Below are 26,347 nucleotides of genomic sequence, written 5' to 3' on the forward strand. Positions count from 1 at the left end.
GAGACGAGCTGGAGGAGGCCGGGGTCCCTGCGTGTGCCGACGGGACGGTGCCTGGGGGCCGAGGGAGCCGCGTCCTCGTCCCCCCAGGACTCGGCTCCCTGGGCTCTGCGGCCGGCAGAGGTGCGGGCAGAGGTGTGGGCAGAGGTGCGGGCAGAGGTGCGGGCAGGGCCCACGCGCCACCCCGTGCGTTTCATCTCCTTTATTTTCACGCCACCATGTTACAGGCAGGAGGGTCTCGACCGCAGCAGCGTGCCAGCTCCAGCAGCCCCAGCCGCCGGCGGGGCCAGGCTGCTCCCCCCGCCACTCCCCTCCACCTCCGGCTAGATACAATATTTAAAACTTTTAATATAAAGGTTAAGTTCATTATTCTCGATCCTGAGAAACATTTTGTCTGTTTACGGAGCTCTCGCTGTAAACAAAGCACCACAGGCACCAAGCCCGCGCCCCGGCACAGGCGTCCCCGGCTCTGGGGCTGTATGGCAGATGAGGAGACGGATGTCCCCGCCGGCACGGGGATGGGAATGGGGGGCCGGTGGTCCCCTTCCCGTGGCGTCGCAGGAGGGGGGGGTCAGCCATACAACCCTGCCCCACCGCTCTCCTTTGGGAGCGAATTCCCCGGGATGGGAATCGCCTGGCTCCAGGCAGGCAGCTCCTGGCTGGAGATGTACCCGGGGCTCTGCGGGTACACGCACCCCCAGCCCACAGCGAACCTCCGCGATGCCTCCCCTCTCCTCTCCACCTCGGTGCCCGGCTGCACGCTACTCGTTATTAAAAAAAATTAAAATACAGATATCCCAAAGGAAGAAATACCCCCCTGAAACACCCCACCGGTCCTCCCTGCCCCTCCCTCCCCACGTTGCTCCCTTGACACAAGGTAAACTTAAAAAAGAAGACGCCTGCGGCAGCGCCCATGGGTGCCCGGTCCCTACAGGCACATCCCAGGGTGGGCAGAGCCGCGGCGGTGATGCCGTGGGTCCCCAGCCCCGGCGGTGGGACCTCAGAGGGTGCCGTGGCCGCGGGATCCCAGGGCGAACCAGCCCATCTTCTCCTGCGCCAGGTCGAGGTCCCGCAGGCGGATACCGACCTCCCCGAGGAGGATGTTTTCCCAGAAGCCTTCCTCACTCAACACGCTCAGGCGCAGCTCCCGCTGCTGCAGGTCCCCCCTGGGGATCCCGTCGTAGACCAGCTGCGGGGCAGAATGGGGCAGACCCTCAGCCACGGTCCCCCCGGACCCCCCTATCCCCATCCCTATCCCACATACCATCTCATTGTAGGTGGGGTTGCAGGTTTTTCGGGCCACTTTGGTTTTCCTCTTGGTTGTTTTTTGGGGGTCGGGCAGCAGGTAGGTCTTGACATAGGGGTCAGGGTCATTGCCATCCTGCAACGGTGGCTGTGGAGCAGAGCAGGGGGGCACCCCATGAGCGCAGCAGTGGGGCAGACCCTCACCCCGCTCCCACCGGGTGCCGCACACCTACCAGCCCCCTGATGTGCATCACCATGATGAAGAGCTTGTTGTTCTTGTAGGAGATGGAGAGCTTCACCTCCCCACCGACCTTCCCCACGGGCCGAGCCCACGTGGCATCTGGAGAGGAGAGGAGAGGCGCGGGTGGGACAGGAGCCCCCCACCATCGCCCCACGCGGTGCCAGCCAGCTGCCAGCAGTGCCGCCAGCCCCCCTACCTGCCGGCTTCGGGGTCGGGTTGGTGCCAGCCGCCTTCTCGTCCCGTGGCAGGGGGTGGAAGAAGGTGTAGATGAGGTCGCACTGCAGGGCAAGGAGGTGACATCAGCGGTGATGGTGGTGACCATGTCCCCCACCATTCGGGACCGGTGCCTGCGCCACTGCCACATGCACACAGTGCACACACCGATGCTTTACGCGGTGCATTGGCCCCCAAGCACTTTCCCACCTCGCCGGCATCGCCAGCACTGTCCCCATATCTCGGGAGGCAGAAGCCCCCCTCCGCCCTGCTGAGACCCACCCCCCCGGCTCCGCACCTCTGCCACTTCGGGGGCAGCATGGATGAGGTGCCAGATGTAGCCGTTCAACTCCTCCTTCCGCCGCTCGGCCACCGCTTCGCCCCGTGACCGTCCGATGACGAACCTGCTGGGGAAGCTGCGGGGACGGACGCTCAGCAAAGCCCGGGGGGCAGCGGGGAGCCCCGGGGGTCTGCAGGGGTCTGGGGGGGTACCTGGGCAGCAGTGAGGAGGGGAAGAGGAGGCGCAGCTTGTTGTGGAGCTCCTGGAACTCCTCGAAGGTGCGCTGCACGAAGGCCACCTCGCCCGGGCTCTCCCGCTGCACCTTCACTATGTAGGTCTGCAGAGAGATGGGGCTGTGACACAGGATGGGGACCCCGAGGTGCCCCGACCCCATATGGGGCCAGGGAGAAGCACTGGGACAGAACCCCTCGAGTTGTCCCTTCGCCTGTCCCCAGCCATCCCCACTTACGTAGCCCTTGCTGGGGTTGAAGACTCTCTCGTGACGGCAGAGGAAGACGTCGTGGATCCGGCCGGACGTCTTGATGGTGTGCGTGCGGGGGGCGAAGGAGAGGGTCGGGCGGGCGTCGGAGCCCGTGAACTTCATCTGCGCCAGGTTGTGGATGAAGAAGTTGAGTTTGGTGGCCACGCTGCCCAGGCTGGACTCGATCAACCTGCAACGAGGCCACCACGCGCTCAGCACGGAGGAGCCCGTCAGCGTGCCGAGCCAGAGCTGGTGCCTCCGTCCGAGGGCTCCCTCCATCCTCTCCTGCCCCAACACCCACCCGTGTCCTCTACCTGGTGAAGTAGGTGGTGGCATCGGCATCAGAGTCCTGCGGCCTCAGGGCATCGTAGACGTACTTGAGGTCCTCCAGGTCAGAGAGCTCAGGGATGCCACAGGACAGCATCTGGAAGGCAAGGCAGGGGGTGAGGGCAGGCGGCGGCAGGAGGACCCCTCTGCCATGCCTGGGGGGCACGGGTGTGCTGCCCCCCGGCTCTCACCAGCCCCAGCAGGTTGAGGAAGAGGTGGGTGTGCTTGCGGATCAGGTTGTAGGCCTGGCAGCACAGGTCGACGAAGTCGTGGAAGCGGCTGGAGGGCTTGTCCCCACCGTTGATGACGTACGCCATGTCCGAAGTGAAGACGAACGGTGCCCGGTCCCTGCGCCGGGGAGGGAGGGACAGAAAGTGAGCACGGCTGGGGGGTCACCCGCCACCAGGACGAGGAGAGGGGGCTTCACCTGAGAAATCACGCTGCGGGAATGAGCCCAGGCAAGGGGGAAGGAGATGCTGGAAGTGTTTCTCACCTCTTGATGTTGCCGAACATCTGCGCATGGCCCAGGAACCTGCCGAAGTCGATGTGAAACATGTGGCCGGTGGTCTTGAGCATGATGTTGTCATTGTGCCGGTCGCAGATCCCCAGCACGTAGGTGGCCACACAGCAGCCAGCACAGGAATAGATGAAGTTTTCCACGGCCTGGGAGGAGGGAGGGAGGGAAGGAGCAACCAGGTGTGGAGAAAGGCTGGACACGTTGGGAAGTGAGGGGTCTCGTCCCTCGAGAGGGGGGCACGAGGAGTGGGGACCCTGCCAGGCTCCTCCTCACCTTCTCGTACTCATCCTCCTCGGGGTTGTGTTTCTGCAGCCAGTCTGCCAGCGGCCGGTCTTTGAAGGAGCCCGTCACGCCGTGCTCCACCTGGATTTTGCGTAGGGTCTCGGCGTTGGGGATCATCTCCACCATGCCTGGCAGCCGAGACAGCGGGGTGAGACCCATCCATCCCACCCGGGGGGCACCGACACCCCAGCCCCCTTTGCCACCAACCCAGCCGCTCCCCAGCCATCACCGTTGAGTGACAGCCTGCAAAGCCATGTTCCTACAGATGGGCTGGTGGGATCAGACCCAAAGGTGGATCATGGCTACCCACAGCAGCTCCTTTCTAGCCGAGCCCCAGGACCTCCTGTGCCGTCACCAGCCCAAGAGCATCGCAACCTGGGGCCCGATGCTGCCAGGGGACGCCCCGATGCTGGGCTACCTCGTCCACGGCCGGTGGAGAAGCAGCGGAAAATGACCATGCGCATGTCCAGCCCCTCCTGCACCCAGATCTTGTTCATGATCCGGATCATCTGCAGCGTCAGCATGTCCTGCCGCAGGTCATCACCGCACTGTGAGCCGGCGGGGAAGAGCCATCAGAGCCGGGGAGCGGCGGGGGGCGAAGCTGAGCCAGCCCCAGGTGGGCCGGGGCAGCCGTGCAGGGGGTTTGGGCATCGCCGGGAGGATGGGCTCACCTTGAAGATGACTCGGATGTTTTCCCCAAGGGGATCAACGTTCTGGAAGGAGAGCTTCAGGGGGACTGCGTTGGAGTTGAAATAGGAGCAGTCCTGCCACGGGGAGGAAGGCGAAGCCTGTCAGGGTGAGCCGGGTGCGGGCAGAGGAGCCCCCCGATGCCCCCGGCTCCAGCACTCACCCGGGGCACGATCCCCTTCACCAGCAGGCTGGGGCTGAGCGGCAGCCGGCACGACCCGTTGGCCTTGAAGAACTGCTTCACGTCCTCCAGCCCCTCGCGGAGGATGCCCTGCGGGGTGGGCATGCGATGGGGTGGGCATGGGATGGGGGGGGCTGGGACACAGCCTGGCACCCCCCTGCACCCCCTTTCACCATCCCGACACCCACCTGGCGTGCGGACGGGGCGGCATCCCGCACTTGCTGGGCCAACCTGGCCAGCGTGCTGACGAGCAGGCACTGCCGGTCAAACTCTTCCCGCAGCCCCTTCCCGCAGCAGCAGAGCAGAGCTGCCAGGAGGTACTGGTAGCGGATGCTGAACTGGGAGTCCTTGAGGCCATCCTTCAGCAGCCTGCTCAGAGCAGGGGCACGCAGGGTCAGGTGAGCCCCAGGGAACCCCCTGCCACTCCTGACCCCCCCAAACCCACCAGAAGAAGTAGTGAGTTATCTTCAGGTCGCAGATCGCTCGCTTCATGAGGAAGCGCACCAGCGGGCTGTCCAGGTAGCACTCGTACTTCAGGGCCTGGAGAGGGGACATTTTTGGGGCACAACGGGACTGGCATGCACCCCATGCCACGTCCCAGTCCTGGCATGCACCCCATGCCGTGTCCCGGTCCCACCACGCACCTGGACCAGCTGGGGCAGGTAGTCCAGCAGCTCGGTGTCGGAGATGGAGTCGATCCACTGCACGGCCGTCCTCCTCACCTCCTGGTCTGGGAACCTACGGCCGGGACAGGCGTCATGGGGACAGAATCCTCAGCAATCCCCCCCCCCCAACCCCACTGCTACCGCTGCCCTCTCCCTGCCTGCACGGGGAGGGCAGCAGTGCCAGACCACGCATCCCTGCGGTACCCACAGCCCACCGGTAGCTTACGTGGCGTGGAGGAGCCCCAGGGCATCCTGGTGGCTCATGTAGGTCCACTGGCTGAGCAGGGCATAGATGTCAGGCAGGCAGGCCCACTCCCAGCTGGGCGCACTGGCCAGCAGCATGGGCAGGGCGCCGGGTGCTGCGTGGCAGTAGTAACGCTTCTCCCACAGCCGCTTGCGGTCGGCGTCCATCAGCCTACGGCAGCGGGGGGACGGGGGGGCACGGCTCAGGCTCGGGAGGGGATGGCGTGGATGGGCTGGCAGGTTTGGGATGTGGGATCCCTCTGTCCCTATCGTGCATGGTGCGTGGGACACCGATAAAGCCCTCCCTGCTGCCCCACCACGGCCCTGCCCACGAAAAAGAGGAGTTGATGGAGAGCAGGATCCTGCCTGCATCCCCCCTCTCCGGCTGGGGCAAGCTCAGCAGACAGGTCTGCGTGGTGCTGCAGGATGCGGGGGGGCTCCCCACCATCCCCACACCGCACCCCATCACCCAAGGGGCAGCCAGGACCCGAGCACCCATGCGCGGGGGTTGACTGAGCTGCTGCAGGGATGGCCCTGGTTGTCCCCCTGCCCGGGGACCCCCGAGCCAGCCGGGCCGGCCGTGCACCCCAGGCATTTTTTTGCAAGGAGCATCAGCACTGTCCTGCGCAGTGGATCCCTGCGCAGCTGCCGATACCCGATCCTCCCGTTTATAGCCGGCGCCGGAGGACTCTGGCCAGCTCAGCCATACTGGGCTGGACGAGGGGCAGGACGGCTGTCCCCACTGGAGGGGACGTGGCTGGAGAGACCCTCCCCAGAGAGGGGCAGCCGGGGAGGGCAGAGCGCAGAAGGACTGACGACAGGCAGCTATGGGCAGGCAGCTCTGCCAAATGCCAGGCTCCAACCTCATCCCCAGCTGCTGGCAGCCAGAGGCAGGGTCAGACCCTCAGATACCCGCTGTGCGTGCCGGGGCAGTGCTGGAGGTATATCAACAGAGTCCCCCCCGGCAGGGTGATGCCATCCCCTGCCACCCCTCCCCGGGGTTGCTTACCAGTAGAGTGATTTCTTTTGCATCGCCTCCCGCAGCTTGCACTGGTCCTCCTCCCCCAGGCTGCCGAACTCGTACTTGGGGCTAAATTCGGCCGCTGGCGGGCTGGTGAACTTCACCTCGAAGGCGGAGGTGGGGAAGTCAATCTGGGGCAGAGGCAGAGGATAAGTGGGGGCCACATGTAGGGCTTGGGGGGGGTGTGTGTGTCCCCAGAACCCCCCCCACCAGGACGTACCTGCAGGATGACACTGTCGGGCTGGTTGAAGTTGGGGGCACTCGACCTGGCTCTGGAGTTGTCCTGGGTCGCCGGCCACAAGCCCAGGAGCTTTCGCCCACAGGTCAGGACCCTGGAGGAGGAGGATGGGTGAGATGCCGGCACTGGGGGCTACCCTGCCGGGGCAGGAGGGTGGCACCGCCGCAGTGATGCTGTCCCCACGCTGCGCCAAGGCGCTGGGGACCCCACGGTGCTGGGGACCCTCCTGTCCCACCCTGGGGATGCCGGCGCAGCCCCTCGCAGTGCCCGTCGTGGCGGGACGCCCCACGTACTGCCTGAAGTTGAAGAGGGGGGTGGTCACCCAGCCCAGGGCCTCGGGGACCCGCCGCTGCTTGTTGGCGTCGGAGGAGCTCCCCGGGGGTGGGACGGGCACAGCGAAGAGCGTGACGCTGAGCAGCGTCTCCCGTGGCAGACGGTTCACCTGGACGGGGAAGCAGATCCTGCAAGAGAGCAGCCGGTGGCTCAGCCGTGCCGGGGACGGGCACTGCCAGCGCCCCGCGGCACCGGCCAGCCCCCCGCCTTGGGATGCCAAGCGTGCTCCAGGATAGCCCAGCCCAACAGACGCCTTTGTTGCCGGCACTGGGGGTGCCACGTCCCCCCCAGCGTGGGATGGAGGTCACGGGCAGCGGGGTTTGGGGAGAGCCAGCTGCTCGTGTACCCCAGTCTTCTCCCGGCACCGGAGAGTCCTGCTGCTCTCTATCCCGGGAAGGTGACCGCGGGGCAGGGGGGCCGCCACGGAGGGCCCCCACCGCACACTGACCTCGTCCCACGGCCGGGGTGGGCTGCGTGGGACCCCGGGGCCGAGGCTCCTCTCCGACGCTCCCGGGGAGCCCGGGGCGGCAGCTACATCCCGCCCGCGGGTGGGCACGGGAAGGGGATCGTTCCACGGAGGGGACCGGCACGATTCCGCTCCCCGCCGTCCCGCTGGCCGCTCGGCGCCTGTCCTTGGGGGGCATCGGCACCTTCTAAAATTAGCCTGTCCCATCCCCACCTCCCCGGGCCGCTGTGAATGCCAGGCGTGGAGAGGGCTTGGCACAGCCTCCCTGCCTGCTCCCGGGGCTATTTTTGGAGCAGATCCCCTTTCCTGGGTGCAAACACGCAGGTCCCAGGAGGGCAGGGCTGGTGCTGGGACTGGTGCTATTCCCGGGGATGACACAAGAGCTTCTGACAACCGAAAAGTGGGGAGAGGCGCAGAGAGGAGCTGCTGGAGCAGGGGAGGAGGAGGAGGAGGAGGAAGGCATCGTGGCTGGGGATGGCACCGGGACCCCCCTGCCCACCCCACAGCCGGAGCTCTGCCTTACTGCTGGTCCCATATGATGAGGTGGAAGAGGTATTTGTAGACGTGGGCCTTCCTGGTGAGCAGGGGGCTGCACAGCTCCTTGCCACCATGGCTGAGGGAGCAGGAGAGGTAGAAATCTTCATAGCTGCAAGGGGAACAGAGGGAGACGTGAACCGGGGACGGGGGAAGCTTTGCCTGGGGCAGGGGAGCCGGCACCCGGGGGTTCACCCCACCCTGGGGCAAACCCTGCACCAGCGGGGTGGGGAGGACGGAGGTGCTGCCCCCCCGTGCCTTCCCCAGGCTGGGCTTGGGAAGGGGGCTGCGCCAGGGAGGGGGTGCAGAGCCGGGAGCCCCCATCCCCATATGCCACCGCGCATACCATCACACGGGGGGCTGCCGGGGCGGGGAGGGGGGGGCCCTGCCATGTGGCAGGTGCCGAGCGACAATCCGGGGAGGGCTGCGGGGTGCCGGAGGTCAGGGGATGCCGGCATTTCCCAGGCTACCCGCTTTGTTCGGAGCCAGTCACCAGGGGGAATACATTAAGGACAGGACAAAGGCGAGGGGTCCCCGGCGGGGCGGCTGCTGCCGGCGTCGCTGCCTCGCACGCCCTCCCCACGACGGGCTCCCGCCGTCCCCCCCGCGCGGGGGCCGAAAGCGGGTACGGGCACCGAGGCACCTAACAAAGGAGCACGCCGCTGATGTGGGGTGAGGGCAGCCTGGCCCTGCTGTACCGGGGCCATCTGTCACATCCCCGGGGCGGCGGCGAGCCCGGAGCGATGCTGCAGCCCTGGGGGATTTGTGGGCTTGGGATGGGAGAGCGTGGCAGAGCTCGTCCCACCCAGAAGCTCTGGCATCAGCTGGCTGCAAGCATCCCGTCGAGCACCAGCATCCCCATATTCCTGCCCTTTAGGAGGCTTGGGGTGGGTTAGCTCTTATTCCCTCCCATGCCTGCTGAATAGCTGGGACAGGGACACGCTCCTCAGCCACCCAGGAGAGGGATAACCCTGCTACGGGGTGTTTAACGTGGAGGTGAGCCCCAGGACGGGCAGGCAGAGGCTGAGTGAGGTCCAGGCGGCTGCCCTTACCTGGCAGCCCAGGTGATGGGGATGCGGTGCGTGGCGTAGACGGTGAAGGAGAGCGGGCAGGAGAGCAGGCGAGCCTCCTGCACCACGCCGTGCTCCCGGCTCCCGTGCACGGCCGTCTGGAAGTCGGCGTTGAAGGTGCTGCAGTAGAGCTCAACCAGGTTGAGGATGGCGGCCGTCAGGCTCTCCACGATCCTCTCTGAAGGTGGGAGAGGGGTGAGACGGGGCGGCTGCCGGCCCCGCTGCCCCCCGCGGTGTCCCTCTGGGCTGGGGTCAGGATGCTGGAGGGACCCCGGGGCTGGAGCGTGGCCAGGTCTCCCCCAGGACAAAGAGGGTGAGATGGAGAATTTCAGGCTTCCCATTTTACTGCGTTCATTGGGAGGAACAACAGCCATCGCCTCCAGAAACCCTCTTTTCTTAACCAGAACAGTTTCAAACACATTTTTGGCCTTAATAATTGAGGGGGAGGGGTTTGGAGATTAAAAGCACTAAGAACTTGAGCCCAGAAGGGGAGGAGGAGAACAGAAATACCTCGATTTTCCCTCTTGGCCAGAACATTTGGATCCTGTTGAGGAAAAAAGAAAGAAACCACAAGAGCAACATCAGGATCAGCCCCGCACTGTCGGCGGGGAACAGCTCGCCAAGCCAGCCGCTTTACGTAACCAGCCCAGGCTCCTCGGCTGCCGGAGCAGGCAGCACGGCCAGGCAGCTGCCTGCTCCCAGCTATTGAGGAATTTTCCACGTGGTATAGCAGGAGGAAGGAGGGAAAGAAGTCAGATGTGAAAATGTGCTTCCCCTCTGCACCTCCCGGCCGAGCCCCCCGGTCCCGCACCCCACAGGGACCAGCCCCCCAGCACCCATCACTCACCTTCTGGATTTTGGGCTGCATGCGGGAGGGGCAGGGGGGCATCTGGTTGAGGGCTGCCGTGATCTCCTGGGACTCCACGGCAGCCAGGGCGTTGCAGATGGCCATGACCGACTGGATCACCCGTTCCGCCTTCAGCGGGAAGTCTCCCTGGAGGGCAGAGGCGGGCTGACGTGGGACCCCCGGGCAGCCGAGGGGGCAGGGGCTGCTCCCTGCAGCCCACACGCCATGCATTGGGAGGTGCACCAGCCCGTGCCTCAGTTTCCCCTACTTTCATGGCCTTTCCCCTTCCCTGATGCACCCTTAGAGCCCCATAATGAAAAGGGGAAAGAGTCCGCAGCAAATGAGGCAAGCTGGCCCCAAAAATGCCCCCCTCCATCCCTGGTGCTCACCTCGGCTGCCAGGAAAGCATCCACCTCATTGTGGAAGGTGTCGAAAAGGAGACTCAGGGCCTGCCTAGGGGACAGAGAACAGAGCTCAGCCCCGGCCAGGTGGGCATCTGGCATGGGGGGCCGGTCCTGCCACGTCCCCCCTACCTGCTGATGGTCTGCTTGATGGGTCTCTCCTGCAGGTGGATGTAATGGTTGAGGGTGGAGGGGCTCTGGTCATCGTTCGCCTGGAGATGGAGAGATGCTGTGCTTAAGTAGCTTGGCCACTCACGGGTGCTCCCGCAGCAGGGTGATGGTACGGGTATCCCCGCGCCGCCCCCCACACCCGGACACCCACCGTCCGGGCCAGGTCGCTGCGCACCCCCTTCCTCTTCATCAGCTGCAGGCGGATGTCGATGTCAAATTTCCTGCAGTGCTGGATGTACTCGTGGCTGCCCAGCACGTGTTTGCTGCGGGGACAGAGACTGCACGCTGAGCCCGCGGCCCCTCTCCATCCCACGCGATGCCCCAAAATTCAACCCGGGATGCCCCATCCCAACACCCCACGGCCAGCCAGCGTTGGCTGGGGCTCGGCCGGGGCCGCCTCGCCTGCAAACGGACGTTCGCGGCACCGTGTCGCTTGCGCTAGGAAACCCAAAGAATAAGCTATTGTTTTCCCTCCTTCCCCTTCACCCTCCAAAAAGCCCTGCCCGGCCCAGCCGCCGCGACGGAGCCGGGAGCGGGTGCGGAGGAGCCCATCGTGCCTGGACCTGCCTGCCAACGCGTGGGAAGCAGAGCGTGGACCCGAGGATGCTCTGGCTGACAGCAGGACCGGGGCGAGCCCCGGAGCAGGGAGCGACAGCCTGGTCCCACCATACCCACCGGCATGGCAAGCCCCACCGGAGCGGGACCCGCATAGCTCGCTCGCTTTCTTTGCCGGCTGCGGGGGAGAATGAGCCGATTCAGCCCTGGCTGGCACGGCAGAGCCGTGGGCACGGTGCCGAGGGGGTGCGGGAGGCTCCAGGCAGGACGGAGCTGCAATGGCAGGATGAAGTGGGGAGGCGGTTGGGAGAAGCACCCCCAGAGGCTCGCGATGCTGCAGGGGACGGGGACACGGAGTCCGATCGGCACGTGGCCACTGGTGCCGTGTCCTGCCCCCACAGCCAGGATGGGGAGAGGGCACGTGGGGAAGGTGCTGCAGGACGCCTTGCCCGCAGCCAGCTGCACGGGCAGCAACGCGCCCACGGGGCTGGCATCCTGAGCACCCCCGCCTGGTCCTGCCTCCCCCCATGCCTTGCAAAAGCAAACGGGCAGCAAGTGACAGCGGCTCAGGCCGGTTTGCAGAGCTCAAGGGTCCGACCGGCTCCGCAGGGAGGGTTTTGGCACTTCCAGCATCCTCTCTGCTGCGGGAAGATGTGGAAAGAAAAGATCGGCGACAAAAGGGCTTTATGTCCCAGGGCTTTCTCAAAGGTCCTTTGAGGGCCCCGGGAGATACGGCAGTGCCTGCCCGCGCTGGCTCCTGGGGAAATGCTCGCCAGGGACTGTCCCGCTTCGTGCCCAGGATGCCGTTCCCTGCCAAAAAGGCAGGAGGTTCACCCCTTTGGGAAATGCCCTCCAAGCTGGCTGAATCCGTCGTACAGCTGGGTGCTCCCTGGCAGCCCCAAGCCACCCACAGCAGAGGTTTGCTGTATGGAAATGCTGCTGTACACATGGCTAGTTAACAGCTTGCACCCCTGCTGTGTGCAAACACACACGTGCACACGTGTACACGTGCATACACGCGCACACGCATGCACTGGGCTGCTCGGCAGCACAAGGGCTCAGCACCGATGGGAATAACCCCTTCAGATGGCCGTGCCAGGCGGCCAGGAGCAGAGCCTGGGCTCCGCTCGGGTGCCGCGCAGGCTCTCCCAGGCTAAGCAATTCCCAGCCGCCCCTTTAGGGCCTAAACCAGCAGCTCCTGGAGGCCGTGGCAAAGCTCCCGCAGATTTCCCGCGGCAGGGCCAGGCCCAGGGCAGCCTTCCAGCAGCAGGAGCCGGCTGGCTGCACCGAGCCGCCAGGAAGGACGGCATGTGCCTGCGCACGCATGGCTGCTGCATCTTCCTCTGCAGAGAGCTCTCCCGAGCTGTCAGACCCCAAAATCCCTATGGAAATGCAGCCTTCCTCCAGGAAAGGCAGCAAGGCAGGGAGGGCAGGAGGGATCTGTGCAGGTCTCAGTCCCCATCACCCATCCCTGGCTCTGCAGCCAAGGGAGCCCACTGCAGCCCTGATGCTCCCATGCATCCCGCACCCCCTCTTCCCCAACACATCCCTTTTCCACCTTCTCCTGCGATTTAAACAGCAGGCTTGGAGAAGCCGGGCTCTGCCACTCCACTCAGTGACATGACATGGCTGTTATTAATACTCCTCCAAAGAGCTTTTTTGGCAGTTCCCTGGTTTTCAAGCCTTTCTCCAGGCGTGCAGGGGTCAGCGTGACGGATACCCTGCCACCGGGAAAGATGCTCCCAACATGTTGCTTTTGGCAAGAGCATCGCTGCAGCTCAGGAGGCAGGAACCAGAGAGGAGAGGCTCCCGCTGTGCACGCCGGGATCAGCCCTGACCATCCATCACACCCGGCCGAGGCTACGCACGGGGCGAGCATGGCCGAGCACGTGAGCCCCGGGATGCCTGGGTTGTGTCGTGTGCCCCCCCCCAAATACTCACTTCTGCAGGAACTCCTCCAAGCCACAGATCTTGAGGACAAAGTCCTCGACGTCAATAGTGTGCAGCTCGTCGTGTGTGTAGCACAGTGCCTGGTAGATGAGCAGGTCCACGGTGGAGGAGCCTGCGGAGAGAAGGTACAACACTGTGAGCCCCAGGGATGGTGGGACCCCCCCCCAGAGCCTTCACCTGGGGGTTGCTGGGGTTCCCCCCCAATTTCTGCAAGTGGCTGCGCGGCGTGGGACACTTACAGTCGCAGGTGAAGGTGAGGGGCTCCCGCAGGCTGTCACACACTACCGTCACCTTCAGGCTGACGCCGTGGCCCAGCTGCTCGGGGCTGAGGTTGACGGCACTCCACACCAAGCCGGTGAGGGAATAGTCCTTGGTGCTGTAGCCGGACCGCAGCCTGCGGAGGCAGGGACAGGTCAGAGATGCCGCCCTGCTTTGGGTTTTGCCCCACCTCCCAAAAAAAACACCTGTTTTGGGGCATTTTGCAGTAGGATGCTCCAGCCCTGGCTGGGTACTCACACATCCAGCATGTGGCAGAAAGCAGCCACCTCCTCATCCCGCTCCTCGGAGACTTCAAAGAGCTCGTAGCCGTTGGCGAAGGAGTGCGGCCGGGGGGCAACCTACGGGGCAGAGCACCAGCCCATCAGCCGGCTGCAGCGTCCCGGGGGGCTCCAGCCCGCCGCCCACCCGGGACGGGGTTTGCCGGATCCTCCTGATAGAGTATTGGGCACCGAGAGCTGTTGCTCGCCCTGGCTTTGCTGCAGCCGGGGGTAAGGCAGCTCTGCAGCAGCACGGGGGGGGAAAACATGGTCCAGCACAGGAGGGGTTTGGGCCAGGCAGGCACCAGCCGCAGGATGCACCACCCACGTCTGCACCAGCACCTTCCCCACAGCTGGGAGAAGGGAGACCTAAGGCCTCGCTGCCCCCAGCTCCCTGCCCACAAAACTGGCCATTTCCAGGCTGTTTCCAAAAGTCCCAGCGGGGAGATTCCCCAGTGAGACAAGGGATGGGCAGAGATGGAGCCGAGGATGCCCGTGGGACGGGCAGGGACTGTCCCCAGGCCACCAGGGTGCTGCAGCAGAGCCCTGCCCGTGCCCGTGCCCGTGCCCAGCCCCACACGCCGCCCTCCCGCCGCGGTGCCGGGGCAGGCGGCACTGCCGTGCCAGGCTCCCCCCGCGCGTGGGGGTCCCTGGGCCTCCATTGCTCTTTTGCAGCGAACAATGGCCCCACTGTCAGAGCAATTAACCCAGCCAACAGCTAAAGGGAGGCAGAGAAAGGCAGAGAACACAGCAGCCGCTAAAGACAATTTTAATGCTCTTTTATAATTAGTTTCTGGCACTAAGAAAGCCGAGAGTGACTTACGTAGCCCCCGCCGGCAGTCCCCGGCTGCATCCCTCGCTCCCCGTGGAGGGGGGACCCTGCGAGGAAGGCAACTTCTCCCGTTATTTATCTCCTCCTCTTGCCAGAGGCGGGATGAGCCGCACCAGAGCCGGGGCTCTGCCCCTGCAATTGGGGCAGGGGGCTTGGGAGCCCCGGGAGAGAGACAGCGGCAGTGCTAGCAGCCCCCCAACACCTCTGTGCACAGACAGGAGTATCCCGCTCGCCGCTCGACGGAGGGAAGAAGGGAGCTGGGATCGGAAAGGACGTTGCGAGCCGAACAGGAAAGCGATCGCCCAGCTCCCGGGAGGAGACTCCCGGCTCTTTCCGGAGGATCTTGTGTTATTTCATGAGCCGACGGCACACGAATCCGCTGCAAACCACCTGCAGCACGGCGTCCGGAGACGGTGCGTGCTTGCAACCCCGGCGCAGCAGCTCCAGGGTGCTCGTGTGCCGTGCCAGCCCTGGATCCGGGCACTGCCCGTGCCCTCCTGCGGGCACCGGGCTTTGGCTGTGGGCTCTGGGCAGTGTTTGGGGACCAGCAGTGTCTGGGCACGAGGGTGCGGAGAGGAGGCAGCGCTCGGGTGGCAGCGCATGGAGCATCCCGCCCGCTCGGCAGCAGCGGGATGATGACCGGGTGGGACTTGCCCTTCTGCTCGGCTTCCCGGCCCCGGTTCACCCACCCCAGAGGGTTTTGGTCACGGCTGCGTGATCCCGCACCCCTCGGGGAGCTGCGCAATCTGGAAAGGTCTTATTAACCCCCAGGGACGGAGTCTCAGCGCACGGATGCCTCCGACAGTGATGCAAACAAGACTCTGAGGAGCCCCGGTGTCAGGACAAATAAAACCAACCCGGAGCGAAGGAAACGCAGCAAAGCCGCAGGCGCCCATGGCCCTGTTTGCATCCCAGTTCTGGGTTCCCAGCTCTCCCCAGCACCTTGGCTCCATCCCAGTCCCACTTCCAAGGCAGGAAGAGAAAAGCTTCTTACCGGGTCGACGGAGATCCTGCGGTTCCTGTTCGGTGCCAGATTTTTCCGGTTGCCGAAGCGGGAGATGTATGTCCGCGGGGGGACCTGGGGGGGCATGGTCTTGCTCCGTGCCACCGGCTTGCCGCTCGATTCCTTCTCGAAGATGCTCCTGCCCTCCTTCCAGCCACGGGCAGCTTCCCGCAGCACCTCCGACTCGTAGGTGGACTTCAGGTTGAGGCAGGTGATGGCATCGTTGATGCCGCCATAGTCGGCGATGCCGTAGGGGTCCTCCTCAGAGATGCGGCGGCCGAGCAGCTTGCCGTGAGCCCGCTCGTGGGCCGCTGAGAACATGTTGATGTCCCTGGGCTGGGGTCCTTTGGAAGATGGGGGGGACCCCTTTCCCGAGCGCTGGGTGCCCTCGGGCGAGCTCCAGAGAGAGTTCCGGGGGGGCAGCGGGGGCGGCGAGAGCTTTTTGGGGGAGCTGCTCCCGCCGTCGTGGGGCGAGGTGCCGTTGAGGGGCTCCCCGAGGAAGTCCCCCCCCGACCCCTCGAAGATGTAGAGATAGTCCCCAGCCAGGGGTCCCTTCAGCCAGGGCTGGGGGTCCGGCCGGGGGGGGCTGGGGCCGGGGGGAGGTCCGGGCGCGGGGGGACCCTCGGGTGCCAGCGGGACGTTGTAGCTGAGCGTGGGGTCGGAACCGGAGAGGCCACGTGCCGCTTTGATGCCGGCACAGCCGTTCCTCTCGGCGGGATCGTCCCAGGAGATGAGGGGCCGGTCTCCCCGCTGCTTGGCGCGGTTCTCCTCCTTGTCCTGCCGCAAGCGGGAGAGCGCGTCGTACTCCATCTGCAGCGCCTCGGCCAGCGCCAGCTCCTTTCGGCTGATGCCCACCGACTCCAGGGACTTCCAGTGCTCCCCATTGCCGCGCGTGGCGGACATCTCTCCGGGGACCAGGAATTCTTCCTCCTGGGCTCAGGGGTCAGGAGGAAGGCATGCTGCACCGCCGGCCACCTGGGCGGAGGGGAAAGGCAAGGGTTGATGGCTGGGCAGGCTACAAGGAGGAAGGTTGGCTAAGGAGGGTCAGGCTGGCAGCGCTGGTGGTACAGCCCTTCCTCTCTGCGACGGAAAAAAGGAAACGTTTGGGGGCTCAGCAATGAGATGGGTTAAATAAAGATTGTGCTGCTGCTGCTGCCCGCCCCCCCAGGACCCCACGGCCACCAGTCAGGCAGGGCTGGTTGGCCCCACAGCAGCTGCTGGGGCTATTGCTGGAGCCCGACGTATTTCCCCGAGGACAAAATAAGACGCAGAGAGGGGAGGGCAGTGCGGCCAGTGGCTGCAGCTGGGGCTGACTCAACCTGCAACCCCGCTGCCGTGAGGAGCCTGCCCCGGCATGGGCTTCACCCTGGTGCTGACGCTCCGGTGGCATGCCTAGGACATGGCTCTGAGCCCCCTTGCTAGTCTTGGGGCCATCACAGCGTTGAAAAAAAGACAGCCTCTGCCGGCAAAACTAGGGCTTTTTGAAGCAGAAAGGAAAAGATGAGAGAGAAGGGCAAGGATGGCACGAGACAGGGCGCTGCCTGGCAGCACGCTGCTCTCTCCCCGTCTCGGGGCCACGGCATCCCGTCCCCAAACCCCGTTTCAGCAGACGGAACCATGCATGGCCCGGGACAGCCAGGAGCACCCGCTTCTCACCGGCTCCTGCTGCTATTCCCCAGCACCAACGAGCCTGGGCTGCTTCAGCGAGCAAGAAAGAGGGCACGGCGATGGGCATCCAGGCATCACGCTCAGGTCTAAGAACCACCGGGAGCCCCAGCCCCCTCGAACGGCCCCGCGGGTCCCTCCGAGCCTCCCCGAAGCACCCGGCGCTGCACAGCCTCCAAACCCAGCTACTTTGCGGCATTTAGCTGTGCGAGCCGAGAGGCGAAACAGCCGGACTGGAAAACCGCTCCCTGGCCCCCGACCAAAACCCACGGAGGGCGGTGACCGCAGAGGGGGCTTTGCTCTGCCCGGCCAGCGCCGTGCTCCCCGGGGAAGGATGTTTCACCTCCTCTTCCCTTCCTATCAAAATAAACAACAAAGTGGATGTTAAACAGAAGAGTGGAGCGAGCCCGAAGCCCCTGGAGACGGCCGGCACTTGAAATCTCTAGAGCTGAGAGGCAGCTGAGTGTTTTCGGGCTACGGCCAGGGCTGGCTCACGAGCCTCAGCACGGGGAGGACACGAGACCTCGACTGCCACCCAGGGCTCTCTCCTCTGCCCCACACCGCTCGCTCTGCACCGCGCAGGGCTCTGGTTGATGCTCTGATTTCGGACGAAAGGGTGCAACCGCCCCTTCCCGGTGATTGCAAGCGTTTTTGCTGGGAAGCGCTGCTGGGGGCTGCGGGCATTGCTGAACCCGAGGACCTTCCTTCAGTGCCCGTGCCCCTGCAGGGCAGGAAAGCCCTTAAAGTGCAGGAGTGGGGAGAGGACTGGCAGACACCGCCGCTGCCTGCTCTGACCCCCAGCGATGGAGGAGCCCATCTGGCACGACATATCCCCCCCACATCCCACCCCACGGCACGGGGCAACCACCTCCAGCCTGGGCTATGCCAGTGACCACCCTCCTCCAGTACCCAGCACCCAGCACCCAGCAGAGCATCACCATCGTCACCAGGCTGGTGCCCGCCGTCCCCTCCCAGCCCGGTTGCTGATTATCACCCACGGCAGCCCCCCCAGACACGTCACCCCCCTCGCCACCCGCAAAAGGGCCCTCCTGACCCCGGGACCAGATGGCTGCTAATTAGCCAAGCCCAGGCTTCGCCTGCTGCAAACACATTTCCCGCAAACGAGGCGGGTTCGACCCCCTCGCCGGCACGGGTCCCCTCTTGGTCCCCCAACACCAGGCTGGCTGGGCACCTCACTCAACCAGCTTTTTTGTGCATTCTAAGTGGAAAAATGGCTTTGCTGGGGGACACAGGCTGGAAATGTTCCCTTCCCCAGCATTTTGGTCCCTGCTGGCAGCCGTGGGCTTTTCCTGGAGAAATAGAAATCCCAAAAGCTGGCAGTCCTGGGCTTCTGGAAGCTGAACAAAGAAAATCTGCTTTTAACCCAAAAGCAATAAAATCGAACTGATTTTTGTGGCTGACAAAGCCACAAACCCATTCTCATCTCCAAGAGAAGCATCTGCATCTTGCTGAAATTTTGAGCAGAGAAACGCTCCTGCCTGGTTAAGCCGAGGCTCCCGCACGTGTCGGTGGGATGCAGCCAGACCCGCACCGGGGCAGCAACAGCAAACGTGGTCCTGCCTCTGCCATGAGCTGGGCAGGCACTGTCAGAGCAGCTGGGACACAGGGATGGGGATCAGGATGGGGGGAGGCAGGCTCAGCCTGCACCGGGCAGAGCAACACCGCGGTGCTAACATCAGCCGGAGAAAAGCCACGCAGGAGGGGGCTGCACGCAACCCGGGGGCCGTCATCTCAGCTGGGGACGCCAGGAGCATCCCTGAGCAGGCTGCTCGGCCCCTTCCCTCCCGAGCCGGCACCACAGCCAGTCTGAGGGGATACAGACCCACGTGGAAGAGCCCCAAACTCTCCCGGTCACCCTCCAAGTCCTCAGCCAGGGGCAGGACCGATGCTCAACCAGCACCTCAGCGATGCTGCCGGCTCCTGCTCCTGGGGGTTTGTTGAGCGGCCACTCGTGTTTCCACCAAATGCCTCTCTTTCCCCCAGCAGCTTGTTACAAAAATTACCCGGGACTGTGAGCTGTGGGTTAGGTCTCAGAACGGGAGCTCCCGAGGCAGGAGTTGAATTCCAGAGGAGCAGACAAAAGCAGATTTTTTCCTCTTTAAAATACTACTACTAATAACATAGGGATAATTTTCTGACTTTAAATTTCCTGGCATTTGCCACGGTCACGTCAGCCTCAGGAGACCCATCCAGCTTGGGATCCCACCTTTCGGAGAAACGCTTCGCTGTGCTGAGTTACTGTGGCTGCAGCACATGGCTCGGCTGGAGGCACACAGGAGGGAAAACCACTTGTCCACTGGAAACCCTTTGCCCTAAGCCCCAAATTACGGTTTATCACAATTTTCTTCACAGTTTGTACCAGCACGGCCCCGTAAGGGAGACTGCAGCCTTGCAGGAGCCACGCACAGGCATCGCATCCCTTGCGTAACCCACCAGCAGTCCCTGCTCTGCTCTGCTCTGTGTGGCCCCATCAGCAGAGCGCAGGGACGATTCCCCATCGATGCCCTGCCCAGGTGTACGAAGCCAACCTCCTCTCAGGGACAGCCCTCGAGAACATCAGTGCTGAGACCAAAGGGCAGCAAAACCAGCTCCAAATCCTCTTTCAGGAACCTCTTGCATTTTTAAATGTGATTTCAGAGCATCTGCTGGTTGCAGCACGATCCCTTGTCCAGCTCCCAGTGTGGGCACCCTGCCTGCCAGCCCGGCCAACACCCCTTGGGTTCTGCACACCTTGGGGCACCCTCCCGGGATGGGAAAGAAAAGGAGGCTTGGGGTGAGGCTTTCATGCCTGCATGCTGGCAGATCCCACAGAGTTTATTTCTCAAATACCAGAACAGCTGGATCCACCCAGGAGCAGCCCAGCCTGACGGCAGTCGTCAAGTCCTCCCCACCGAGAGGCTCCGTTAGCCCCCTCAAAATCCCTCCACAGCAGCCGGTCCTGCTCTGCGGTGGCTCTTGGGGACTGCCTTTCTGCAGGGCTTTGGGGCAGAGGATGCACGGGCTCCCCATAGGGCTCTCCCTGTCCCCACACCCAGCATCGGTGGGACAGGGAGGGACGATCCCAGCCCTTGTGCAAAGAGCTGAGCATCAGACTGGGAGGAGGGAGAGGAGGACTGGGGCAGGCTGGGGAGGACCCGGGGAGAGCTCAGCGCTGCCTGCAGCCACCCCGTGCCCATCCCTGCTCCTGGCAGCTAAGCAGCACCTGCTCGGTGCGGGGAGGGACGAGGGAAGCCGAGCAGAAAATCATCCTACGGGATCCCACGGCTGAGCAAACGCCGCATCCAGCCCCGTCTCCCCGTGTCCGGGGACGGGAGCCTGGGTCAGAACTGTTGCAGCCGGAGGGGGCTCGCTGCGTCCCCCCCCGGCTCTCCCCATCCCTCCCTTCCCCCTTGCAGGCAGCTGCGTTGGGAGCAGATCGAAAGGTCCGAAGCATCTGGGAAGACATCAAACATCTGAGGGCGAGGAAGCAAAGCAAGCCCCAGAGGGGCACCTCCCCGGGGTGTGGGAGCCGGGGATGGAGGTTATGCCTATCAGGGGAGACAATTCACACCCATTTATAATCCAGCGGAGGGAGGAGCGGCCGTGAGAAGGATAAAGCACCAGCCTTCACCTCTGGGGCTGCGGGTCCATCCATCCATCCTGCTGCTCCCCCTGAACAGGGCGAGCCGCTGCGTTCCCAGCCGCCGGAGCAGCCCCTGCCTGGCCAGGAGGATGGCGGGGGCTTCCCTGCCTTGGGGACACGGAACCTGCTCCTGGCCGCGTCCCCAGCCACATGCCATCGCTCCTGCTGCGAGTCACAGCACATCGCGGGGTGACAAAGCTCCCCGGGTGTACTGGATCCCGGGGCCACCCTCCAGCAGCAGGGATGCTCCTACATCTGCAAGGCAGAGCCAGCTCCTCATCCCATGCAGCTCATGGCATGGGGGGGGGCAGCTTCCCAGGGCCTCCCACCAGCTCCAGCACCCCCCAGAGCAGGTGGGACCCAGCTCCCCCTGCTCCAGAAGAAACTCTCTGGTCTCAACTCTCCTCTTCCACTCCAAAACAGGAGGGAAATGGGGCCTTTTGGGACCTCCTGTGCAACATCATGATCAAGGAAAGCCCTTTGGGTGGGTCTCCAGGTGGTGTTTCCACACAGGCAAAATGCAGGATTTTCATCCTAGTTTGGAACCAGAGCTCCAGAAGAGGAACCTGGTCTCAACGGTCATTGAAAAAATGACACTGAAACCCAGAGCATTTCATTTCTGGAGCCACACTCAGCGCTGCTGAAACACCACCCATCAACCCAAAACCCAGCAAAACCAACGCTCCGGCAGCGCTCGCAGCGAAAACGGCATGATTCCCCCCCCAAACCGATCCCAGCAGACATTTTCAGGCAACTCTATTTGTATTCTCCAGTTTGCAGACAAAAAAACAAACTCCAAAAGCCGAGGGGCTGCACTCCCAGGAGTTTCCAGAGGGGGTTTGGAGCTGGCTCCCCCCACCAGGAGCTGTTGCCAGCATTTCTTGGCAGGATGGTAGGAAGGGCCCAGAGCTGATTCCCATCCCCTGGGCTCCAGCCCCACAGCCAGGGTCCCTGTGCTGGGCTCCAGCCCCGCTTCACCCCCCAGGAGCCACCCTCACCGTGGGCTGGGCACGAAGGACACAGCTCCTTCTGTGCACCCCAAAGCGTCCCATTGCCAGGGCAGATCTGCAGCACTTGCCACTGCAACGCAGAGACCTGCAGGATCCAGCCAGTTTGTTATGTGCAGCAAAATAAAACCAGGCAGCTGCCGTCCTGCAGACGGCGAGCTGAGCAAATGCCTTGAAAACAGCCAGTGCCACTCACTTCCAACCTGTTGCCTTACGGCAGGAGGAGTTTCTTCCTCTTCAAGCCGATACGTCTCCTATTAATAGCAGAGCAAAGTCCAGTCTGGTCCAAGCTCTCCGGAGGAGGCAGGATGTGAAGCTGGCCGATGCCAAAGGCTCTTCCATCATTTTTCTACGTATTTCCACCCTCGGGAGGAAATCCTGCCCTGGGAAGATGGGTTGAGGTTTAGGATGGGAAGCCCCTGAATTGGGGCAGCTGAAGGAGGGAGCGCTGCAGAGGCATCACCCAGAGCCCTGCATGGCAGGAGCCGAGTCCACGATGGGGACAGCGGAGGGGACAATGGGATGTCCCAGCCAGGCGTGGGGCGGGAGGCAGCGTGGGTGGGGGGATGTCAGAGTCCCCCTTTGCAGCGAGGTGCGACAGCCACATGCTCGGCTGCACAGGAGATGCTGAACCTCACCCAGCACCTGCAAAGCAATGGGGGAGCGCGGAAGGAGCGAGGGTGGGACCTTTCCGCAAAGCCACCCACCGCTGCATCCACCCCGGTGTTCCCACGTGGCAGCTCTGGGCCCCACGGCAGCTCCGATGATGGGGCCAAGACACCCCAAGCCTCCGCCTGCTCCCTGGCCCTGGGGCACACCCGCGGTCGGACTTTCCAAATTACTCAACCCTCGCTGCTCCAGCGCCCAGCACCCATCCCCAGGGCCAGGTTTTCTCGGTGCTCAGCCTCCCCGGGGGATGCTGGCGGTCAGGCTCTTCCCTGCGTCGCAGCTCTGGCACTCGGCTCCTATGCAAATCTCGGCTTCTCGGCTTCCTCTGCGGCGAGCGCCCGGCACGGCGTGGCTGGCTGTGCGACGGCACGGGTGTACGTGCACCCAGCTGCACACCGGCCTGCCGGCAGTGATCCTGCGTGCACAGCCTGCACGGGGGCTCAGCTAGGCAAGGAGAAGCTGGAGCCCTATATACGCCCAGGACAACCGAGCAACGTAAAGCACAGAACCTCCCCGGCCTCAGTGCTCCTCGCTGCACCAGCACCCAGGGGAAAAGTCCTGCCTGCACGGCAGAGCTGGGATGGGCTGGCAAGAAGCAGCATGCTGCCCTCCCTGCCTGCGCTGCCCTCTGCCCCGCAGCCCAGCGGTCTGGGTGAGCCCCAAGGGACGGATCCTGCTGCTGTGACTGCAGCTGTATCCATGCCACATGCTCCGCAGGGCTGTTCCCTGCTACCACGGGGGCTCTCCCTGACCCAGATGCTCCCGCAGCCGAACTGGCAGGGTGCACGGAGGACATGCAGCAGCCGGGGTGCACCCCCCTGCCCACAGCACCCTGTTGGGGTGCAAGGGACCTGGCTGGCCCCACGCCGCCACGCTGCATGCCAGACCCAGCCCAGTCTGCAATGGGAACCGTTGTCCTCTTACGCTGCTCAGTCCTGCTCAGCCAGCAGGATTTACATGCCGTGGGAGAGAGCCACAGCCCAAGGACACACCACAGACACAAGCCGGACACAGGCAACTCTTCCAGAGCACCCGACACGCAGGGAAACACCTCACTCGGGACATGGCTGTGGATGCTGCCGCTGCTACAGCCCCGGCGGTCTATCCCCACGGCTCAGGACCGCAGGACCCCCAGCCTCGCTGGCACCCTGGCCTCGCAACCACCTTCCCTGCCCCGCAGCCCCGTGGTGCCGGCGTGCACCGGCTGCACACACATCCTTGGTGTGCATCCAGGCAACACACACACGGAGCACCTACTTACATTGCAGCATGCAGGGAGGGTTGCGCCCGGCTGCCTGGCTGCTGGGCTGGAAAGGCAGCTCCTTTCGGCTCCCGGCAGCGGCGCGGATCCTCTCCTCGACCTCACTTCACTTGGTATTTAGGAGGGTGCTCCTGAGGCAAGGTGGGTCAGGCACCTCGCCGGGGCGGTTAGCCTGGGAGAGCCGGGTGCCCCATTTGGCAGGCAGGTTTCCCTCACCCCACAGCTCCCTGCTACCCTGTCCCTCCCACTTTGGGAGGAAAACATTGATTTTTCTTGATCGCACTGGTGCTAGCTCCCCCCGGCCCAGATCCTGTGAACAGTTACGTTCGTGCTTGGCCTTATACACATGAATAGTTGTGGTTAAGTCAATATATCTCCTTTGCTTAGGGGTAATAGCTCACATATCTCTAGAGTTTACTGCTAAATACACGCATGAGCATTTCTGCAAGTTCAGGATCCACCGTACTGCAGGAGCAGAGGGAGCATCGCAGCTTGCTGCAGCAAGCCCAGCATCCTCAGAAAGTGCTTTCTGCCCCCATGCACCGTACCTAAAGCCCACGCCTGCACAGTGGCTTTGGTGGGATGAACTGACCCTTCCCGGCCACACACGAGTGTTGGCTTGTCCCTGTCCCTGTCCCTGTCCCCATCCCCGTCCCCGTCCCTGTCCCGGCCGGCGGGACCCCGACACGATGGGAAAGGGCAGAAACCTCAGCCCTGCCTCTCTACTTTGCAGACGGGCAACTTTGCATTTGACGGGGACCGTTTCATTGTTCTCCTCATAAAAATAACCCAACTTTCCGCTCTTCCCCCGCCCCCCCCCGGCCCCCCCGACGCTGCATTTCAAGAGCCCAGTCCCGCACCGCGCCTGGGGGTGCAGCGCGCCCGGGACCCCCCCCGCCCCCCGAGGGCTTTTGGGGTTTTCAGTCTTGGAAAAAAACCACAAGGCTGGGCTGGAGCTTTCGGGCAGCGCTGGGGAAACGACTCGCAGCAACCCCGTGCGCGACCCGATGGCGCTCCCCCATCTCCTCCCAGGAGGTGAAATCATTTATAGTTATATATATAAAAATTATGATTTTTTTTTTTTTTTTTTATGGGGGAAAAACCCGGAACGACCCGTTCATTGGAGGAGCCGGCCTGCTCCCACCACCCGTGTGTGTATCCCCCAGCACCCTCCGTGTCTCCCCCCCCCCCCCCCCAACTCCCCCCGGGGCGCAGCTCTACCTGCTCCGAGCGGGCTGCGGCGGCGGCGGCGGCCGGGCCGGGCTGGGGCCGGGCGGGCGGCGGGGCCGCGCCGCGGCGGCGGCGGCGGGAGGAGGGAGGGGAGGGGACGGGAGGGGAGGGGAAGGGAAGGGAAGGGAAGGGAAGGGAGGAGCACGACGGCAGCGGCGGACAATGGAGGGGCTCAGCGCGGAGCGGGGCCATCTCCCGGCGGCCCGCCGCATTGCACGGGGGCCGGGGAGGGGAGGGGGACACACACCCGGGGCTGGTCCCCGTCGAGCTCCCGGTGTTCCTCGGCTTCCCCCTCCCCCTACATGTCACCGGGACTCTCCCAGCTCCCCCCCATGGAGCCCCCGGGATGCTCTCCTCCAGCCCGCATCTCCTCCCCGCATCGCCCCCGCTCCGCAGCCGGGGGGTGGGCGATAAGCCGCTCCTGCTAATCGTCCTGGCCGCAGCGCCGGCCCCCGCCACCTCCCCAAAAACGCTGCAGCCCCGTCCTCCGGGGCACCTCTGGGGTCCCCATCAGCACCCACCTCCCGCTGCTTCCCACTGGGCTAGTACCTCCAGGGCTGCTGGTGCTCCTGTGTACCCCTCTGAGGAGCTGCAGGAGGGTGCTGAGACACCCCACAGCACCCCGCTGGGGCTGGGGTGCTCGTGCTGGTCCCCAGAGCCCCCCCCCCGTCCCCCGTCCCCCCAGGTTGGTGGGGACACGCTCCCACCCGCAGCAGCCAGCCCCTGGGCTTGGGGGAGAGCAAGGGCAGAAGCGGCCGCACAAGCACATTGTGGGCAACAGATGTGCTGGAGCCAATCGCAGCGGTAGCTGTAATTTGTTTTTTGCAGGCAGCTGGCCCTGCCAGGCTCTCGCAGACAGGGGTAATATTCACCTCCGAAACCCCAGCGCCGCGCCGGAGAGCCGCGAGCCGCGCTGGGAGGGCTGCGGGTCACAGCCTGTGGTTTGGGTTTAGTGGTGACAGCCTCCCTGCTTCCCTGAAGATCCCCAGGAGATGGAGGAAGGTGTTGTTGCAGGATTGACCACGCCGTGTGTGGGTAAGCTGGGACTCGGGGGTCCCCTGGTGCGGCTGGGGACTCCCCAGGCCCCATCTCCCACCAGGCCCTGATGGAAAAATGGCCCCAATTAGCACCACGTCCGCCCGCAAAACCCCATGGGCTGCACCCGCCCTCCGATGCAAATCGTCGCCCACGGCGCGGGGATGAGCTGCAAGCGGGGCTGTGGGTCGGCTGGAGAAATCCCACTAATTAACACACCCCAATATCCTCTGTCCTGGGACGCATTATTCCCCGTCCTTCTCTTCGCATTTTCCCTAACCCCCTTTGAAACACCCCACGTTTCTCCAGTGCTGCCCTCCTAGCCGCATTCCTCGTATTGAGCTTTGCTGTGGGGAAGGGGGGGGGGGGGAAGAGGACCCCCAGGGCCCGTGGTGGGGGACCCTCCTCTGCAGGGCACCCCCCCTTCGCAGGGCACCCCCTGCCCCACAGCTCACGCTGCACCTACGGTAAGAATAAGGTGCAGGATCGGCCCGTGCTGGTGTATTTGTATGCCACGCTGT

At 64.2% G+C, this 26,347-nt stretch overlaps 1 protein-coding gene across 3 annotated transcripts; it reads right to left on the reverse strand.

Annotated features, from left to right (window-relative positions):
- Positions 1-184: 184 nt before the first annotated feature.
- PIK3C2B (phosphatidylinositol-4-phosphate 3-kinase catalytic subunit type 2 beta) lies at positions 185-24,862 on the reverse strand. Of its 3 annotated transcripts, XM_052815252.1 has the most exons (34): positions 24,783-24,848; positions 21,828-22,014; positions 15,308-16,291; positions 13,462-13,562; positions 13,185-13,339; positions 12,937-13,057; positions 10,592-10,703; positions 10,402-10,481; positions 10,258-10,321; positions 9,869-10,015; positions 9,532-9,565; positions 9,004-9,199; positions 7,941-8,063; positions 6,912-7,079; positions 6,601-6,712; positions 6,369-6,511; positions 5,343-5,531; positions 5,096-5,189; positions 4,897-4,991; positions 4,640-4,820; positions 4,434-4,541; positions 4,255-4,347; positions 4,002-4,131; positions 3,575-3,711; positions 3,278-3,447; positions 2,976-3,132; positions 2,772-2,881; positions 2,446-2,647; positions 2,189-2,313; positions 1,995-2,112; positions 1,680-1,761; positions 1,476-1,582; positions 1,262-1,390; positions 185-1,186 (listed from the first exon to the last, which is right to left on the reverse strand). In XM_052815252.1, the coding sequence occupies exons 3-34, from the start codon at positions 16,217-16,219 to the stop codon at positions 998-1,000; spliced, it is 4,884 nt and encodes a 1,627-aa protein (XP_052671212.1). In that variant the 5' UTR covers positions 16,220-16,291; positions 21,828-22,014; positions 24,783-24,848; the 3' UTR covers positions 185-997. The 3 variants fall into 3 exon arrangements, with proteins under 3 accessions (XP_052671212.1, XP_052671211.1, XP_052671210.1); XM_052815251.1 differs by lacking the exon at positions 21,828-22,014 and having other exon boundaries at positions 24,783-24,862; XM_052815250.1 differs by lacking the exon at positions 24,783-24,848 and having other exon boundaries at positions 21,828-22,683.
- Between the last annotated feature and the right edge of the window lie 1,485 nt (positions 24,863-26,347).

This window comes from Harpia harpyja, chromosome 19, assembly GCF_026419915.1.
Source record: "Harpia harpyja isolate bHarHar1 chromosome 19, bHarHar1 primary haplotype, whole genome shotgun sequence".
NCBI lineage: Eukaryota > Metazoa > Chordata > Aves > Accipitriformes > Accipitridae > Harpia > Harpia harpyja.